Below are 20,349 nucleotides of genomic sequence, written 5' to 3'. Positions count from 1 at the left end.
GTGAAGAAGGCAAACTTGAATTGTTCATTTGTATCTCTCTTTTTGTTTCTATTTTCATTTTGTAAAATGTTCTTTTTGATTTCTTCTATTATTTTATCTAGTGTGGCTTCTTTATATCCTTTTGATAAGATATCTTCCTTCATTTTTTTTAATTTGTATCTGATTAATGTTATGGTCACTGCAATTCCTTTTTATGCCTAAGAATTGGCTTAACATCAGTCGATTTGTTGTAAGTTTTAGTTTGAATCTTATTGTTTTCAATGTAAATGGTTAAGTCCAAAAAGTTTCTGTTTTGCTGAGGTGAAACGAAAAGTTGATAAGATAGTTGTTCTGATTTGAAGTTTCGGTGAATTCTCATAGATCGGATTCTTCTCCCTCCCATACCAGTACAACATCATCTATGTATCGCCTCCATTTAAGAAGTTTTGTGTCTCAAGTTATGCTGTGGTAGATGGCTTCTTCTTCCCAATGGGACATATATAGATTTGAATAACTTTGGGCAATATCTTGAATGGATACATAGATGATGTTACACATGGTTTTGCCCATTTAGAGAACACATTTGTACTACGATCATATCTGAATAAGGGCCATAGTACTGTGGGGCAGCACACAGATACATACAGGGGAGCACACACAGGTACATACAGGAGGGGAGCAAACACAGGTACATACAGGGGAGCACACACAGGTACATACAGGACTGGAGCACACACAGGTGTATACAGGGGGAGCACACACAGGTACATACAAGGGGAGCACACACAGGTACATACAGGGGAGCACACACAGGTACATACAAGGGGAGCACACATGAGTACATACAGGAGAGGAGCACACACAGGTACATACAGGGGAGCACACATGAGTACATACAGGAGAGGAGCACACACAGGTACATACACGCGGAGCATGCACAGGTGTATACAGGGGGAGCACACACACACAGGTGTATACAGGGGGAGCACACACACACACACACACACACACACACAGGTGTATACAGGGGGAGCACACATAGGTACATACAAGGGGAGCACACACAGGTACATATAGGGGGAGCACACATGAGTACATACAGGAGAGGAGCACACACAGGTACATACACGGGGAGCACACACAGGTGGATAAAATACAGTGGGGGAGCACACACAGGTACATGCAGGAGGGGAGCATACACAGGTACATACCGAGGGAACACACACAGGTGTATACAGGAGGGAGCACATACAGGTGCATACAGGGGGAGCACACACAGGAGGGGAGCACACACAGGTACATACAGGGGGAGCACGCACAGGAGGGGAGCATACACAGGTACATACAGGGGGAGCACGCACAGGAGGGGAGCATACACAGGTACATACAGGGGGAGCACGCACAGGTAATGTACATACAGGGGAGTACACACAAGTACATACAGGGGGAGCACACACAGGTACATACAGGGGGAGCACACACAGGAGGGGAGCATACACAGGTACATACAGGGGGAGCACACACAGGTAAGATACATACAGGGGAGTACACACAAGTACATACAGGGGGAGCACACACAGCAGTATACAGTGGGGGGAGCACACACAGGAGGGGAGCATACATACACAGGTACTGTACATACAGGGGGAGCACACACAGGTGTATATAGTACAGTGGGTGGAGCACACACAGATACATACATGAGGGGAGCACAAGTAGGTACATGAAGGAGAGGAGCACACACACACACACACACACACACACACACACACACACACACACACACACACACACACGGGGCCGGTGTGTGTGTCTGTCAGTGTCGGTGTCACACACTGACACTCTATCAGGTGCGCTCGGGGAAAGAGAGCAAACACGTGACTCGGGCCCGGGGAGCGCGCGTGTGACAGGACGCGGGGGCGCGCATTGGAAAGCGGGCACACGCCGCCGCCGCCGCCGCCGCTGGAGGAGATGATGATGGCGGAGGGAGAAGCCGCCGTTGCCGTTGCCGTTGCCGCTGTCAGGGACTGAGCGTCGCTCTCCGGCCGCTGCGGTCACCGCCTGCCCGGACATACACCGCGGCCATGGGGAACGAGGCCAGCCTGGAGGCCGGGGAGGGCGGAGTGGGAGCCGGGCAGCCGCCTCCCAGCCCAGGCTCCGGCGTTTCAGCACCAGCCCGCGGACAGCTCCCAGGGCCCAGCAGCAGCTCTGCATCCCCCGGCCGCCCCGGCGACCTCAGGTAACCAGCGCAGGCAGCACAGGGGCCCCTTCGTATGCAGCCCCTCCCCGGGAAAAGGCATCACAGGGGCCCCTCCCCGGGAAAAGGCAGCACAGGGGCCCCTACATATACAGGCAGCACAGGGGCCCCTATCGGGAACAGGCAGCACAGGAGCCCCCTCCCCAGGAACAGGAAGCACAGGGGCCCCTCCCCGGGAAAAGGCAGCACAGGGTCCCCTCCCCAGGAACAGGAAGCACAGGGGCCCCTATATATACAGGCAGCACGGTGGCCCCTCCCTGGGAAAAGGCAGCACAGGGGCTCCTTTTTAAGAACAGGTAGCACAGGGGCCCCTATATATATATATATATATATATATATATATATATATATATACACACACACAGGCAGCACAGGGGCTCCTCCCCGGGTACAGGCAGCACAGGGGCCCCTCCCAGGGAACAGGCAGCACAAGAGCCCCTTCCCAGGAACAGGTAACACAGGGGCATCTATATATACAGGCACCACAGGGGCCCCCTCCCAAGGTACAGGCAGCACAGGGGTACAGCTAGTCCACCAGGGGCCCCTGCATGTACAGGCAGCACAAGGGCCACTACATATGCAGGCAGCACAGGGGCTCCTACCAAGATACCGGCAGCACATGCAGGCAGCACAGACAGTATATATATATATATATATACACAGTCATACTGTCCGCACCATACAGAGACATACGGGAACCTATATATAGAGATATAAAAGCCCTATAATATCTAACACTGACCCCACCATATAGAGAGATAGGATCCATCTGAGCTGTCACTGGTCCCTCTATACAGAGACACACAGTGAGAGCAGGGGGCAGTGCCACATGGCTCTGCACCACCCCCTCCCTCCCCCCCCCCCCCTGCACCGAGTGTGTATATATAGTGCAGGGAGGTCCATCCTCTGTATTCCACTGTGACCTCCATCTGACAGCCCTCACCACAGTATAGTACATTATGTAATCTGTCCATTGCTGTGTTTGATAGGGGGATGATGGTGGTAGTAGTAGCAGTGTTCTGTACATCATGTTGGGTTACTCTATGTATATAGTATATATGTATGCAGGACACACCACTCTGCCTCGTTATATTGCATCATCTGAGCTTACACTCCAGAACTGTGTTAAATCTCTGTGCTCTCAGCCTGTTATTGTGTGTGTGTGTGTGTTATATGCACCGCTCCCTCCCCAGTGCCATAAACTGTATGCTACATGCCTGTTATGTAAATGTAGCGAGTGCAGTGTATATTGCTGCGTCCTGTTGGTGTATCTGACACTCTATGCTACATGCCTGTTATATAAATGCAGCGAGTGCAGTGTATATTGCTGTGTTCTGTTGGTGTATTAGACACTGTATGCTACTGTACATGCCTGTTATATAAATGCATTGAACCAGTGTATATTGCTGTGTCCTGTTGGGGTATCTGTGCCCCAGAAATGCGATCTTCCATTACACACTCTGTCACATTCTCAATGGAATAGCAGAGCACGTTCCCACACTCTATGGCAGAGATACTCACTCTCGCTCTATAATCTTAGTACCCTTGCCAGGGCAGCCCTGAGAAATAAGAGCATTATGATCCCCGGCTACAGCCTGTAGGATGAGCCTCTGTGGCAGAGGAAGGGTTGCAGTGATGGGTGGGGGAATACACTCTGTTCTAGAGGATGTTCTGCAGTGATGGGTCAGGGATGCACTCGGTTGTAGAGGAAGGCTTGCAGCGATGGGTCGGGGGATGCACTCGGTTGTAGAGGAAGGGTTGCAGCGATGGGTCGGGGGGTGCGCTCGGTTGTAGAGTAAGGGCTGCAGTGATGGATCGGGGATCTGCACTCAGTTGTAGAGGAAGGGCTGCAGCAATGGGTCGGGGGATGCGCTCAGTTGTAGAGGAAGGGCTGCAGCGACGGGTCGGGAGATGCACTCGGTTGTAGAGTAAGGGCTGCAGTGATGGATCGGGGGATGCACTCTGTTGTAGAGGAAGGGTTGCAGCGATGGGTCGGGGGATGCACTCGGTTGTAGAGGAAGGGTTGCAGCGATGGGTCGGGGGGTGCGCTCGGTTGTAGAGTAAGGGCTGCAGTGATGGATCGGGGATCTGCACTTGGTTGTAGAGGAAGGGCTGCAGCAATGGGTCGGGGGATGCGCTCAGTTGTAGAGGAAGGGCTGCAGCGACGGGTCGGGAGATGCACTCGGTTGTAGAGGAAGGGTTGCAGCGATGGGTCGGGGGATGCACTCGGTTGTAGAGGAAGGGTTGCAGCGATGGGTCGGGGGATGCACTCGGTTGTAGAGGAAGGGTTGCAGCGATGGGTAGGGGAATACACTCTGTTCTAGAGGATGTTCTGCAGTGATGGGTCAGGGATGCACTCGGTTGTAGAGTAAGGGCTGCAGCGATGGGTCGGAGGATGCACTCGGTTGTAGAGTAAGGGCTGCAGCGATGGGTCGGAGGATGCACTCGGTTGTAGAGAAGGGCTGCAGCGATGGGTCGGGGGATGCACTCGGTTGTAGAGGAAGGGGTGCAGCGATGGGTCGGGGGATGCGCTCAGTTGTAGAGGAAGGGCTGCAGCGATGGGTCGGGGGAAGCGCTCAGTTGTAGAGGAAGGGCTGCAGTGATGGGTCGGGGGATGCGCTTGGTTGAAGAGTAAGGGTTGCAGCGATGGGTCGGGGGATGCACTCGGTTGTAGAGGAAGGGCTGCCGCGATGGGTCGGGGGATGCGCTCGGTTGTAGAGGAAGGGCTGCAGTGATGGATCGGGGATGCACTCGGTTGTAGAGTAAAAGCTGCAGCGATGGGTCGGAGGATGCACTCAGTTGTAGAGGAAGGGCTGCAGCGATGGGTCGGGGGATGCACTCTGTTGTAGAGGAAGGGTTGCAGCGATGGGTCGGGGGATGCGCTCAGTTGTAGAGGAAGGGCTGCAGTGATGGGTCGGGGGATGCGCTTGGTTGAAGAGTAAGGGCTGCAGCGATGGGTCGGGGGATGTACTCGGTTGTAGAGGAAGGGGTGCAGCGACAGGTCGGGGGATGCTCTCGGTTGTAGAGGAAGGGTTGCAGCGATGGGTCGGGGGATGCACTCGGTTGTAGAGGAAGGGCTGCAGCGATGGGTCGGGGGATGCACTCAGTTGTAGAGGAAGGGCTGCAGCGACGGGTCGGGGATGCGCTCGGTTGTAGAGGAAGGGTTGCAGCGATGGGTCGGGGGATGCACTCGGTTGTAGAGGAAGGGTTGCAGCGATGGGTCGGGGGATGCACTCAGTTGTAGAGGAAGGGCTGCAGCGACGGGTCGGGGATGCGCTCAGTTGTAGAGGAAGGGTTGCAGCGACGGGTCGGGGGATGCACTCGGTTGTAGAGGAAGGGTTGCAGCGATGGGTCGGGGGATGCACTCGGTTGTAGAGGAAGGGCTGCAGCGATGGGTCGGGGGATGCACTCGGTTGTAGAGGAAGGGCTGCAGCGATGGGTCGGGGGATGCACCCGGTTGTAGAGTAAGGGCTGCAGCAATGGGTCGGGGGGTGTGCTCGGTTGTAGAGGAAGGGCTGCAGCGATGGGTCGGGGATGCACTCGGTTGTAGAGTAAGGGCTGCAGCGATGGGTCGGGGGATGCACTCGGTTGTAGAGTAAGGGCTGCAGTGATGGGTCGGGGGATGCACTCGGTTGTAGAGGAAGGGTTGCAGCGATGGGTCGGGGGATGCGCTCGGTTGCAGAGGAAGGGCTGCAGCGATGGGTCGGCGGATGCGCTCAGCTGTAGAGGAAGGGTTGCAGTGATGGGTCGGGGGATGCACTCGGTTGTAGAGGAAGGGCTGCAGCGACGGGTCGGGAGATGCACTCGGTTGTAGAGGAAGGGCTGCAGCGATGGGTCGGGGGATGCACTCGATTGTAGAGGAAGGGTTGCAGCGATGGGTCGGGGGATGCACTCGGTTGTAGAGGAAGGGTTGCAGCGATGGGTCGGGGGATGCGCTCGGTTGCAGAGGAAGGGCTGCAGTGATGGGTTGGGGGATGCACTCGGTTTTAGAGTAAGGGTTGCAGCGATGGGTCAGGGGATGCACTCGGTTGTAGAGGAAGGGCTGCAGCGACGGGTCGGGGGATGCACTCAGTTGTAGAGGAAGGGCCGCAGCGATGGGTCGGGGATGCGCTCAGTTGTAGAGGAAGGGCTGCAGCGATGGGTCGGGGGATGCACTCGGTTGTAGAGGAAGGGCTGCAGTGACGGGTCGGGGGATGCACTCAGTTTGAGAGGAAGGGCTGCAGTGATGGGTCGGGGATGCGCTCGGGTGTAGAGGAAGGGCTGCAGCGACGTGTCGGGAATGCGCTCAGTTGTAGAGGAAGGGTTGCAGCGATGGGTCGGGGGATGCACTCGGTTGTAGAGGAAGGGCTGCAGCGACGGGTCGGGGATGCGCTCGGTTGTAGAGGAAGGGTTCCAGCGATGGGTCGGGAGATGCGCTCAGTTGTAGAGGAAGGGCTGCAGCGACGGGTCGGGGGATGCACTCGGTTGTAGAGGAAGGGTTGCAGCGATGGGTCGGGAGATGCGCTCAGTTGTAGAGGAAGGGCTGCAGCGACGGGTCGGGGGATGCACTCAGTTGTAGAGGAAGGGTTGCAGCGATGGGTCGGGAGATGTGCTCAGTTGTAGAGTAAGGGTTGCAGCGACGGGCCGGGGGATGCACTCAGTTGTAGAGGAAGGGCTGCAGCGACGGGTCGGGGTATGCACTCGGTTGTAGAGGAAGGGTTGCAGCGACGGGTCGGGGGATGCACTCGGTTGTAGAGGAAGGGCTGCAGCGACGGGTCGGGGATGCGCTCAGTTGTAGAGGAAGGGTTGCAGCGACGGGTCGGGGGATGCGCTCGGTTGTAGAGGAAGGGCTGCAGCGACTGGTCGGGCTGTGCTCAGTTGTAGAGGAAGGGCTGCAGCGACTGGTCGGGCTGTGCTCAGTTGTAGAGGAAGGGTTGCAGCGACGGGTCGGGGGATGCGCTCTGTTCCAGTGCTCTCGCCATCGCAGCCTAGCCATATGAAATGCAGTTGATCTCTGAAGCATAGAATTAGCCTTCGGCCATTATAGACAGGCACTCGGATGCCTGCAATGCCTGTATACCTGGCAATTCCTGACATTGGAGCATCTCAGCGAGAAGGGAGGAGGAGGAGTATAGGGGATGGGGAATGGAGAAGTGAAGGAGTATTACGGGATGGAGAAGGGAGGAATGGCTGAGTGGAGGATGCAGACGTGGTTAGGGGAGGAATAGAGTGGATGAATGGATGGGGCGGACAGGATCACAGCGGGGGGGGGGGGGGGAGGGGGGTGGACGGAGGATGCTATTATCATTCTATGAATGAGCACCTTACTGAACTTCCATCCACACTGCTATTATTAGTATCTCACTGACATATGTGGATCTCACATCCAGGTCACGTTAGGACGCGGCATAGTGACCCGGGCTGGCAGCAGAGGATCCGTGGGCACAGAGAATTTAATCACTGTGACATGTGACAATCCCAGGAGCATGTAACGAGGTGTGGCTGCCCGTTGTCAGCTGTGTGTGTGGTTCTCGGATCATCTGCACCACACAGGGCAGTAATAGGATCAGCTGACTCTGCTGCTGACCCATCCGGCAGGGATCTCTCACATACTTGCTGTAGATCTGCATTCTGCAGCTGGTGTGTGGTTTGGTGATTAGACATATCCCGGGCTCCTGCCGCCACGTGCGGCCACTGGTCCGCTGTACGTGCTGCCTGCGCAAGCAGCGAAGACCAGCCTGCAGTTGTTGCAGATGCTTGGAAACCACTCGGACAGCACATTAGTGAGGAGAAACCTGCTCAGACATCATTCCTAACAGTCGTCAGTTGTGTATTAGTGGGAATAAAGGCCGGGATTAACCCCTTCCCCGCTGGAAAGAGGGATAAAGCCCATAATTCCTCAGACATGTGTTACCGTCGCACTACATCACTACGGGTCTACTGACAAATCATGGCCAGGCATAATGCAAGACAGAACCAGTATGGTTACAGATATAGGATCACATATACAGGGCCATCAGGGTGGGATCTGCTGCCCGGGATCACATTGTAATATGCCAATCTAATGCCCAGATGTATGTCACTGCAGGGACAGCAGCTCTGAAAGGATCTACTGAACCGGGTGCCAGGGGGTCTGAGCATGCGCGGTTAGTGCTGACCGCACCGCCCCGCCGGCAGTGCGGTCTGTAGCCCATCGGCATCTCAGAATGGCGCTAGCCCTGGTACTCGATGTTGCCCAAAGTTGGTACCCCTCCACTGAAACCTATGGGGGATACGGCTGCTGGTGGCTGGGAGGGTGTTTGGGGGGGGGGGAATCAGCTGCAAATATTCAATAGTAAATGGGCCCCATGTGCCTAATTCAGACCTGCTGGCCTGACAATTTTGTTCTCGAAATGGGGCAAAACCATGCTGCACTGCAGGGGGCAGAGAGTCAAATTTAGGTGGGGGTGTATATATTGCAGTGTAAGAATAAAGCAGACAATATTTTTTCTGCACAGAAACAAAATAACCCACCCAAATCTAACGCTCTCTGCACATGTTACATCTGCCCCACCTGCGGTTTGGTTCTGCCCATTTTGATAACAAATTTGTCCTGTGATCAGGTCTGAATTAGCCTTGGTCTCATTTACTTGGCATTGTGTTTCAGAACATAGCTGGTTAAAGGTCAAAGCAGTGGAGGCTGTAGAGGCAGTGGAGGCTGTAGAGGCTGTGAAGGCAGCTGAGGATGTAGAGGCAGTGGCCTGTGGGGTCTTAGGACATCTCATCATGGCTGGTCTTGTATCGACAATTACTGAGCTGTTGCCAGTGAGGGATATTTCCAGTTTATGTCTATGACTTCCACCGCATTAGTGAGATAAGGACTAGTGACTAGTTCAGCATACACAATTTTGTTGCATTTTGTGTATTGGGCATTACGGTGTGTGGCATTATGTGTAATGGGCATTACGGTGTGTGGCATTATGTGTAATGGACATTACGATGTGTGGCATTATGTGTAATGGGCATTACGGTGTGTGGCATTATGTGTAATGGGCATTACGGTATGTGGCATTATGTGTAATGGGCATTACGGTGTGTGGCATTATGTGTAATGGGCATTACGGTATGTGGCATTATGTGTAATGGGCATTACAGTATGTGGCATTATATGTAATGGGCATTACGGTATGTGGCATTATGTGTAATGGGCATTATGGTGTGTGGCATTATGTGTAATGGGCATTAAGGTGTGTTGCATTTTGTGTAATGGGCATTACAGTGTAATTTTTTGAACACACTGGCCCTGTTCCTAGTGTATTTGTGTGGGAAAATTATTTATTCTGAAGCCCGTATGCATAAATGAATAAATGCATAAAAGACACGCCACTCCAATGGTGCACCCCCTACTGAAATGGTCTGCACACGCCTATGGTAGTCATATCCGTCAAATCCATGAATGCTTCAGTGCAAAAAAAAATATTGAAAAATAAATAATTTTATTTTTTTTAAATGCGTGGGGTCCCGCCCCACGGCCATAACCAGCCCCAGGCTCCAAGAGCCAGTCCTAGTTTTAAAAAATCAGGGAACTAGGCATGAAGGGCTTACTAGTAATAGATAATGGGGAAAATTTGTATTCTTAATACGTGTGAATATGAGTGGCAGCGCCATCGTATTTCATATACAAATTCGTATTCCGGAGGGAAAGTTACAAAGCAGTCATATTTGACTACTTTGTATTTTCCGATGGCGCATGGATTTGTATTTTTGCCGATACGAATTCGTATTTTTAAATACAAATTCGTATTCTAAATACAAATTTGTATTTTAAGTAAAAATTTGTATTTGAAATAAAAATCCATATCGGCAGCCTGCATGGAGTCAGATCCGTGCAGGCTGCAGTGTAAAAAAAAAAATAGAAACCCACAGACATAACCAGCCCCAGGCTCAAAGAGCCGGTCCTGGTTTTAAAAAAAATCAGGTAACAATTGAAAGAGGGTTCCCCTTATTTTATAAAACCAGCACTAGGCCCAAGGGCCGGTCCTTGTTTCCAAAATCTGGGGGACCACAGATATATATATATATATGTGTGAAAAGAAATTGGAGAAAAAGCGCAGATATGTGTCCACACCCCCTGACGAAGTCCCCAGATGACGAAACGCGTTGGGCGTGGCCTAAACTGACAACGCTGTGCTTTTGGAGTTCCTGACCACGGAGGCTCCGGCGGTGGCGAAAAGGCTGGTCCCGGCTATTCAAGTCGTTGGTGCACCGTGTTGTATATCACTGTGGCAAGCTGTTTGCTGTTATCTATGATGTATGCAGGGGTGGATTGGCCCTGGCGGGAAACTGGCCGGCCCATAATAGTCATGAAAAGGCCGCTCACCCCCTGGCCGGGCCGCAGACCGCCATCTCTGCTGTTAACGGCCGTGGCCGCAGCACTTGCCCCTAACAAATATGGCTGCAGCCAGCCTCGGCTATTACAGAAGTAAAAATGGCCGCGTGAGGGTTGGTGCGCATGTGCGGCCGCACGGAGCTGCTCCCGCGGTTCTGTGTGTGACATGCAATGTGTGAGGATGGTTGCGCAGGGAGGCTCTCTCCCTGCTGTACATCCCTGGCCGCCTCTGTCCTCACACTCTGTGGCTGCCGGCTGCCAGTACATGTCAAACTGCATTAGAGGCAGCGGCGCCGGCAGCACAGAGCTCCCTCCTGACTCCCCAACCCCCTTTCATGTCATCAGTCATGACAGCAGGTACTGGAAAGGGGGTGGAGCTACATGGAGGGGAGGGGCGGAGTTACACAAGTGGAAGGGGCGGGGCTACACGGGAGCACATCTATTGGAAGGAGAAGTAGATGAAGTGCTGCCTGCCTGCCAGACAGTTTTTAAGGTGTGGGAGAGAGTTTCATACTGTCAGTAACTGGTGCAGGTGTTATGCAGCACTACTACTGTCAGCAACTTTTGCTGGCTTTACGCAGTGCTACAACTGTCGGTAACTAACTGGTGCGGGCGTTACTCATCACTACTACTGATGGCAACTGGTGGGGTAATTACACAGCGCCGCTACTGTCAGCAACTAGTGCGGGCGTTATGCAGCGCTACTACTGTCGGAAACTGGTGTGTGAGTTACACAGCGCCACTACTGTCTACATCTGGTGCGGGCGTTACGCATCACTACTACTATCGGCAAATGGTGCGGTAATTACACAGCGCTACTACTGTCAGCAACTGGTGTGGGTTTTACGCAGCGCTACTACTGTCAGCAACTGGTGTGGGCGTTACACAGCGCCACTACTGTCGGCAACTGGTGCTGGCGTTACACAGCGCCACTACTGTCGGTAACTGGTGCTGGCGTTACACAGTGTGACTGTCGGTAACTGGTGTGGGAGTTGCGCAGCACCACTACTGTCGGCAACTGGTGCTGGCATTACGCAGTGCTACTACTGTCAGTAACTGATGTTGGAGTTACGCAGTGCCACTACTGTCAGAATTGGTGCTGGCGTTACGCAGCGCTACTACTGTTGGCAACTGGTGCGGCATTATGCAGTGCCACTACTGTCGGTAACTGGTGTGGGAGTTACGCAGCACTACTACTGTCGGTAACTGGTGCGTGCATTATGCAGCGCTACTACTGTCGGTAACTGGTGTGGGAGTTACGCAGCGCCACTACTGTCAGCAACTGGTGCAGACCTTATGCATCGCTACTTCTATCGGCAACTGTGCGGTAATTACACAGCGCCGCTACTGTCAGCAACTGGTGTGGGTTTTACGCAGCGCTACTACTGTCAGCAACTGGTACTGGCGTTACACAGCGCCACTACTGTCGGTAACTGGTGCTGGCGTTACACAGTGCGACTGTCGGTAACTGGTGTGGGAGTTGCGCAGCGCCACTACTGTCAGAAATTGGTGCTGGCGTTACGCAGCGCTACTACTGTCGGCAACTGGTGCGGCATTATGCAGTGCCACTACTGTCGGTAACTGGTGTGGGAGTTACGCAGCACTACTACTGTCAGCAACTAGTGCGGGCGTTACGCATCGCTACTACTATCCGCAACTGGTGCAGTAATTACACAGCGCTACTACTGTCAGCAGCTGGTCCGGGCATTATGCAGTGCCACTACTGTTGGTAAATGCTGCAGGCATTGCGCAGCGCCACTACTGTTGGCAACTGGTGCTGGCGTTACGAAGCGTCACTACTGTCAGCAACTGGTGCGGCGTTATGCAGTGCTACTACTTTCGGTAACTGGTGCGGGTGTTACGCAGAGCCACTACTATTGGCAACTGGTGAGGACGTTACGCAGCGGCACTACTGTTGGCAACTGGTGTGGGTGTTACGCAGCGCTACTACTGTCAGCCACTGGCGTGGGCATTACGTATAATCGGCGCTGCTACTGTGGCCAACAGTGGGCATTATATGTAAACCGAGCCTCTACTGTGGACATTATGTGTGTGTGTGTGTGTGTAAGGGTTCTACTACTGTGGGCATTATATGTATAAGCAGCGCTACTACTGTGGGCATTATATGTAAAGGGAACACTACTACTGTGGATATTTTGTGTAAGGGACACTACTGTGAAGCATTATGTGAATAAGGGGCACTAGGTGCTGTGCAGGGCGGAACTAGCTGTGTGCCAGTGCTACCTTGCCCACCTACATGACCACTCACTGCCAATTGCCAGCCGCCACTGCTCTCAGAGCTTGTGGTCCAGCAGCTGCAGTTATTGATTGGCTGTCAGACCACAAGCTTCAATTGGCTCACCAGCCGGCACCTTATTTAAAAATCAATTCAGCGCCTTTGCAGGCTCTGCTCTACTCCCCGTCTTCAGTAGCAGCAGCTACGGTGGTGCCGGGATGCCAGATGCTCGGCCCTGGGCTGGACTATACTGGATTACACAGTTAGCATTAATGCAGGCATACTGCAATGGGCATTACTCCGCGCATTGTGTAAGGGGCACTAATGATTTATTATGTGTATTAGGCACTACTGGTTGTATTTTATAAGGGGGACTAATGGGGCAATGAGGAGGAGGGAGGAGGCGGGACACAGAGTCAGAGTGACAGTGTCACTTGTCCTCCGGGCTCCAGCTCCTGCGGCCGTGTGACCTGCCTCTGAGCTGTGACTGTCACTGTGCTCAGCAGCTGCCTCTGGTCGGTCGGCGCGCGGTGTGAGTTTGTCTGCCCGGTGAGTTGTGCTGTGCTGCCGCTGGCACGGGGGGGGGGGGGCATATCTGGCACTGTGGGGGGCATATCTGGCACTGTGGGGGCATACCTGGCACTGTGGGGGGGCATATCTGGCACTGTGGGGGGGGCATATCTGGCACTGTGGGGTGAAGACCTAGGACTGGGGGGGCATATCTGGCACTGTGGGGGGCATACCTAGCACTGTGGGGGCATATCGCGCACTGGGGGCATATCTGGCACAGTGGGGGGGCATACCTAGCACTGTGGGGGGCATATCTAGTACTGGGGGCATTATGGCTCTATGGGGTCATATCTGAAACTTTCTGGCACTGTGGGGGCATATGTGGCACTGTGGGGGCATATTTGGTACTGTCTGACACTGTGGGGGCATATGTGTGGCAATGTGGGGGCATACCTAGCACTGTGGGGCATACCTAGCACTGTGGGGGCATATCTGGCACTGTGTGGGCATATTAGTAAGGGGCATCAGTTGTGCGGCAGCGGCACAATGGGCATTATGGTGTGGGGCATAATGTGTAATGGGCATGTAGTATACTTATGTAATGGTTGTGTGGGACGTATAATAGGCATTCCGGTGTGTTTTTGGCGCGCGCCTTCGGCGCGCACTTTCCCTGTTGTCCTTAGTTTAAAAAAATTGTTGAGCCCTGCATAACTCGTAATGGGCATTATGGCCACTGGTGCGCACTGTCACTGTTGTCCTTCTTTCAAGAAAATTGTTGAGCCCTGGCATAACATGTAATAGGCACTATGGCATGTGGTATAATATGGATGTGTGACGTGTAATAGGCATTATGGTGTAAATTTTTGGTGCGCACTGTCCATTTGGTCGCTGTTTTTTTTTTATTGTCTACTCATGGCATAACATTTAATGGGCATCATGGTGTGTGCCATAATGTGTAATGGCATCAGTGTGTGGCATAACGTGTCATGGGCATTACAGTGTGTAACGTAATGTGTATGTGGCATTACCATGTGCAAAATAAAAAATAGATTTGAAGCAAATGTAAAAAAACAACAACCATAAGGGGGGTCAAGGGGTGGGGGTGGGGCCTGTAGGTCAAATGTTTTTGTTTGTATTTTCCTGTGGAGTGTCAATGTGCTATTTATTTAAAATGGGGGCCAGAGTGTTTTATTTATCATTATTGAGGCCTATATGTTTTTTTCTGTAGTGGCGAATGAGTTTGTTTTGTTTTTTTCTCCAGTGGGCGGACAATGTTTGTGACAGTGGACGTCTCAATCCTTATATTTGAACGCTTTATAGTGGCAATAGTATACACTCACATTTAAAACTAGCAAGGAAGGCTGCAACTGTGTCTAACTCTGTATCTCACCTCTTTTAACAGACCCCACCCCTTAACAGGCTCCGCCTCCATTAGGGCTGCTCTGAGAAATTTTCCGGGCTGGTTTTCCATCCCAATCGCCCCTGGATGTATGTGAGCCTGCACTTTTAGTAAAATTTGTTTTACACTTTGCTCATATCTGCGCTTTTTCTCCAATTTCTTTTCACATGTGATTGGGACATTTAAAGCTAAGGTCTGGCTTTATTTGGAGAGAGCTGCACTACATCCTGACCCAAGGACGCACTTGTAGGGTAATGCCACAGCTGTGGGGAGACTTTTTCTACAAGTCTCCCCGGCCAAAGCATTAACCACCCGACCGGTCAGTCTGGGCTGAGATCCTGAGGAAGTGGGGACCCCCCCCCAATGAAGGGGGTCCCACCTCCAGAATTTACCAGCCCAGACTGAAGCCTGGGGCTGTCCCTGGTACCCCTGGGCTGTGGGTACCGGGCTGATTGTAGTGTAAAATGAGTGAGTAATATTAATGAGTTCCAGCAAGCCTGGGCCGCATACTGGGACTTGGAGAACCACAAGTCCAGCATGCGGCCCATTAATGGGCTTGCTAGGACTCCTAGTTCCACAGCAGAACCAATAATTAAGTAAAAAAACACACTGACATCTAAAAAATAAACCTTTTTTACATTCAGAGCCCACTCATACATATACTTACCCCTATCTAGGTCCTCTTGAATTTGTACACTACTGCTGAGAGTGCTGACCCGGACAGAGGCGGTGGCCGTGGCGGGCTGCACAGTGCACCTCAGTCCGCAGCACGTGACGTTGGTTACAATGAAGGAGGAGGAGGGCCAGTTGATCCAGGCTCTCCCCCTCCTCTTTTCTACTCCCTCTCCATTGGTACTGGTGCCGGGGCTCCACGTCACAACCTAGTGACCAGCCCGGCGTGTAAACTACCTAAACTTCTGCCCGTGCGCGCAGTAGCGCTGTGATGACACTGATACGCGTCGACGTGCGCCACTACATCCACGTGAAGCTAAGCCCTGGAGCTCTCTAGTTTTTACTAATTCTTGTGTATGTGTAACGATTGTTAAGGAATCAGGGAGCTTTAATTGGGAGCAGCAAGCCACACATTATCCAATTTATCAGTTTTTTTACACATAAGTATAGTGTATTGGTGCGCCCGATTGGCCGGCTTCCCCCTCCCCTGCCTGGTTCCCCCCGACACCGTGTGTCTAAATATATCACACATCTGCTGGAGGATTGCCAGGTTGGGAGTGTGAGTGAGCCGGGTCAAAAAATATTGTTGTTCCGGCGTGTAAACTACCTAAACTTCTGCCCGTGCGCGCAGTAGCGCTGTGATGACACTGATGCGCTCGACGTGCGCCACTACATCCGCGTGAAGCTAAGCCCTGGAGCCCGGGCACGGAGGACAGGAGGCCCGGCACCTGTACACCTGATGGGAGGCCTGTCCCCGGAGATCCGGTGGAAGGGGAGGCCTCACCCTGGATACCCGGTGGGAGGGGAGGCCATGTACATCTGACGGGAGACCTGTCCCTGGAGACCCGACACTGCTGGAGGTAAAGGGAAAGTGGGAGGGAGGGAGCAGAGCAAGGTATAAGTGACCCCCCTCTCTCACCCCCTCTCCCTCCTTTAATTTACTGGAACAGGGATTGGATTATGGATGGGATTATGAGATATAAATTGTTGCCACTGTCTCCCCTTCTCTCTCCCCTTTTTTCTCTCTTTCCCTCTCTTCATCTCCCTTCTCTCTTCCCTCTCTCTCTCTTCCCCTCTCTTCATCTCCCCTTCTCTCTTTCCCTCTCTCTCTCTTTCCCCTCCCTCTCTTTCTCTCTCCCCTCCCTCTCTCCGTCTCCCCCTCCCTCTCTTTCCCTCTCTCCATCTCCCCCTCCCTCTCTCTTTCCATCTCCCCCTCCCTCTCTCTTTCTCTCTCTCCGTTTCCCCTCCCTCTCTCTCCGTCTCCCCCTCTCTCTCTCTCTTTCCCGTTCTCTCCCCTCCCTCTCTTTCCCTCTCTCCCCTCTCTCTTCATCTCCCCTCCCTCTCTTTCTCTCTCTCCGTCTCCCCTCCCTCTCTCTTTCTCTCTCTCCGTCTCCCCCTCCCTCTCTCTTTCTCTCTCTCCGTCTCCCCCTCCCTCTCTCTTTCCCTCTCTCCGTCTCCCCCTCTCTCTCTCTTTCCCTCTCTGTCTCCCCCTCCCTCTCTCTTTCCGTCTCCCCCTCCCTCTTTCCCTCTCTCTGTTTCCCCCTCCCTCTCTTTCCCTCTCTCTCCGTCTACCCCTCTCTCTCTCTTTCCTTTCTCTCCCCTACCACTCTCTTTCCCTCTCTCCCCTCTCTCTCCATCTCTCCCTCCCTCTCTCTTTCCTCTCTCCATCTCCTCCCCTTCGTCTCTCTCTCCGTCTCTCCCTCCCTCTTTCCCTCTCCCCCTCCGTCTCTCTCCGTATCCCCTTCTTTCCCTCTCTCTCTCTCTCTGCATCTCCCCTTCTCTCTCCTTCTCTTTCCATCTCCCCTTCTCCCTCTCTTTCCGTCTCCCCTTCTATCTCTCTTTCTGTCTCCCCTTCTCTCACGCTCCCCTGTGCCTTTACCCTCCCCCTTCTTTCTTTTTCTCAGTCCCATGGACTATTTTCGGTACTCTTTACCTAGAAGGGCGCCCGTCGCGGGCATCGCGGGTACATTTATGTCTGGCCGCGACGCGACCGACGCGATGCCCGCGATTTCCCATTGAAACCCATGTTAAACATGGAAATCGTGTCGGTCGCGTCGCGGCCGGCCATAAATGTACCCGCGATGCCCGCGACGCGATGCTCCCGTTTACCATAGGAATCAATGTTAAAAGGCGCGATGGACCCGATTTTACTGTTAAATGGGCTCAATGGACCCGATTTGGCCATAGAAATCAATGTTAAATGGGCCACAGAGCCCATTAACCCTTAAATGTCCCCCCCAATTTTTAACGCCACCCCACGATCCACGCGAACCCGAAGCGTGGCGAGCGCAGCGAGCCCGCGAGGGGCGGCGGTACGCGTCCTCCCGACCTTTTCATGCCCTACTATCCACTAGGGCGTGGAGTGAGAATATAATAATAGTGTGGCGAGCGCAGCGAGCCACCGAGCCCGAAGCGTGGCGAGCGCAGCGAGCCCCGCGAGGGGACGCGGATACCTTCACAGTTATACGCGTCCCCTCGCGGGCTTCACAGGTGTCCGTGGCGACGCCGACACCTGTGAAGCCCGCGAGGGGACGCGTCTACCTGTGAAGGTATCCGCGTCCCCTCGCGGGGCTCGCTGCGCTCGCCACGCTTCGGGCTCGGTGGCTCGCTGCGCTCGCCACACTATTCTATTCTCACTCCACGCCCTAGTGGATAGAAGGGCATGAAAAGGTTGGAGGACGCGTACCGCCGCCCCTCGCGGGCTCGCTGCGCTCGCCACGCTTCGGGTTTGCGTGGATCGTGGGGTGGCGTTAAAAATTGGGGGGGACATTTAAGGGTTAATTGTGCTTATTTGGGCTCTGTGGCCCCATTTAACATTGATTCCTAGGCCAAATCGGGTCCATTGAGGCATTTAACAGTTAAAATCGCGGTCAATCAGCCTTTTTAACATTGTTCCCTATGGGAAAATCGCGGTCATCGCGGGCATCGTGGCCATCCAGATTTACCCGCGATGCCCGCGATGCCCGCGATGACCGCAGCCCGCGATGACCGCGATTTTTACCCCCGACGCCCGCGATTTCAATCGCTGGCGCCCTTCTAGGTAAAGAGTACCCTATTTTCCTCTTGCCCCCTCTTTCTCACTCCTCCTTCTCTCTGCCCCTAGTCTCTTTTTCCTTATGTCTCTTCTCCCCACCTTTCTCTCTCTATCCCCCCCCCCCCTCAACCTGGCACTATCTTCCCCCTTTCTCTTCCTGACACCTTCTCTCTCTCCCTGGGCAGAATGTAATGCCACTCGAATTCGGCAGCCGAGCAGGATACCAGCAAATACTTACAAGGTAAAAACCATGCCTTGTGATTGCCTCTATAAAAAGAGTCAGAATTTGACCGGCATTCCGCACAGTCACTGAACTTCGGAGACATTACATTCTGCCCCTTGTCTCCCCCCCTACATCTTCTCTCTCCCTGCCATTCTCTCTCACACCTCCCTTTCTATATCTTGCTCCTCACTACAATGCCCCCACCCTAAAGGGGTGTACACATGGGGTGATTCTTCCAAGCGATTATAACTACATTGTTAAAATCGCTTGGAAGGTTTCCCTGAATCGCCCCATGTGTACACAGCGGGCGATAGTGATACGCAGCCCAGCACCATCGCTATTGCCCTGCCAAATAGACAGTGCAGGCAAGGATATTTTTGCTATACTTTGTATATGGCTGCGGCTCCCAGGGCTGGCAGGATGTAGTTAGCCATCCTAGAAATTGCTGAAACAGAGTCCTGTAATGACATTTTAAGTAGGGGAGGCCCCGTTCAACATTTTGCTAAGGGACCCACAGAGTCCTAGTTACGCCTCTGTGTGGAAGCAATCTATACTCACCAGGTCCTCCGGCGTAGATCGCGTCCTCTTGGGTGCAAAGTAGGCATCCATGGACTTGGCAAATAAAATCCTGCGAAACCTGGTGCCAGCACGAGCTGACAGGAGGAGACGCAGGATGTGTTTACATCCTGCGGCTCCTCCTTCCGAATAGCGCTATTGGCTGCCTAGTGGCACCTTGCAGACAATCAGGAGTCACCCCTGGCTGTGGCATTACCCTGCTGGCTGGTTGGGCCTAATGCTGGTTCTTGAAATATGGGGGACCCCTACTCGCTTTGTCCCCTGTATTTTGGAAACCAGGACCAGCACTTAGGCCTGGTGCTGGTTTAAAAAAATAAGGGGACCCCTCTTTCAATTGTTCCCTAATTTTTTTAAACCAGGACCAGCTGTTTGAGCCTGGGGCTGGTTATGCCCGTGGGGGGACGGACCCCATGCTGTATTTTTAAATTATTTATTTCTCTCTTTTTTTTTTACACTGAAGCCTACACGGATCTGACGGAACCTTTCAGGCTTCTGTCAAATATGCCTGGAAAATGAAGTGTATTTTTCCAGGCGTATTTTACCGGCAGTTAGCGTCCGTATCCCGGTTATTACTGGCCGTATTGAAAATATGGCCGCTTAGAAAATTAGGAATCACCATTCTTTTGAATCATGATTCCTATTCCTATTCTTTCGATGGCGTATAGATTTGTATTTGTAAATACAAATTCGAATGTGCCATGAATACGAATACAGATAGTAAATCCCGAAAATACGAATACATATAAATTAGGCGTATTTTTGGATACAAATACGCCTATTTTATACTTATTTTTGTTAATACATTTCCCCCATTATCTGGTTGGTTGTCATAGCAACATCCCATGTGAAATTGAACTCCTTCTATGTGTAATTGATTATGAATTGCGGAGCAGGGTTTGCATGTTACAGATTGTTCAGGCTTCGGAGAAAGGGTACTTATGTATTATCTGGGCTCCCATGCAATGTTCCCTCTAATTTTACGAAGGCTGTGTGCGGCAAAAGATTTTGGCTGTGCAACTTTGAAAGGAAATTTTAATTTTTGTGCGTCACTTATATATAACTGGAAAATTACGTTCAGCATTTGTGTTAACTTTACTTCAAAATGATATTAAACAT

At 52.7% G+C, this 20,349-nt stretch overlaps 1 protein-coding gene across 1 annotated transcript in view; it reads left to right on the top strand.

Moving 5' to 3' along the window:
• The first annotated feature begins 1,904 nt into the window (after nt 1–1,904).
• The window catches only part of BSN (bassoon presynaptic cytomatrix protein), a 162,346-nt gene continuing 143,901 nt past the window's right edge, over nt 1,905–20,349 (top strand). Inside the window, exon 1 of the mRNA XM_083155867.1 lies at nt 1,905–2,218. Within this exon, the coding sequence (XP_083011993.1) occupies nt 2,064–2,218 (155 nt within the window). The 5' untranslated portion in view covers nt 1,905–2,063. The remainder of the gene's footprint in view (nt 2,219–20,349) is intronic.

Source organism: Crinia signifera, chromosome 8 (assembly GCF_055691185.1).
Source record: "Crinia signifera chromosome 8, ASM5569118v1, whole genome shotgun sequence".
Classification (NCBI taxonomy): domain Eukaryota; kingdom Metazoa; phylum Chordata; class Amphibia; order Anura; family Myobatrachidae; genus Crinia; species Crinia signifera.
This window is presented reverse-complemented; position numbering and strand designations above follow the sequence as displayed.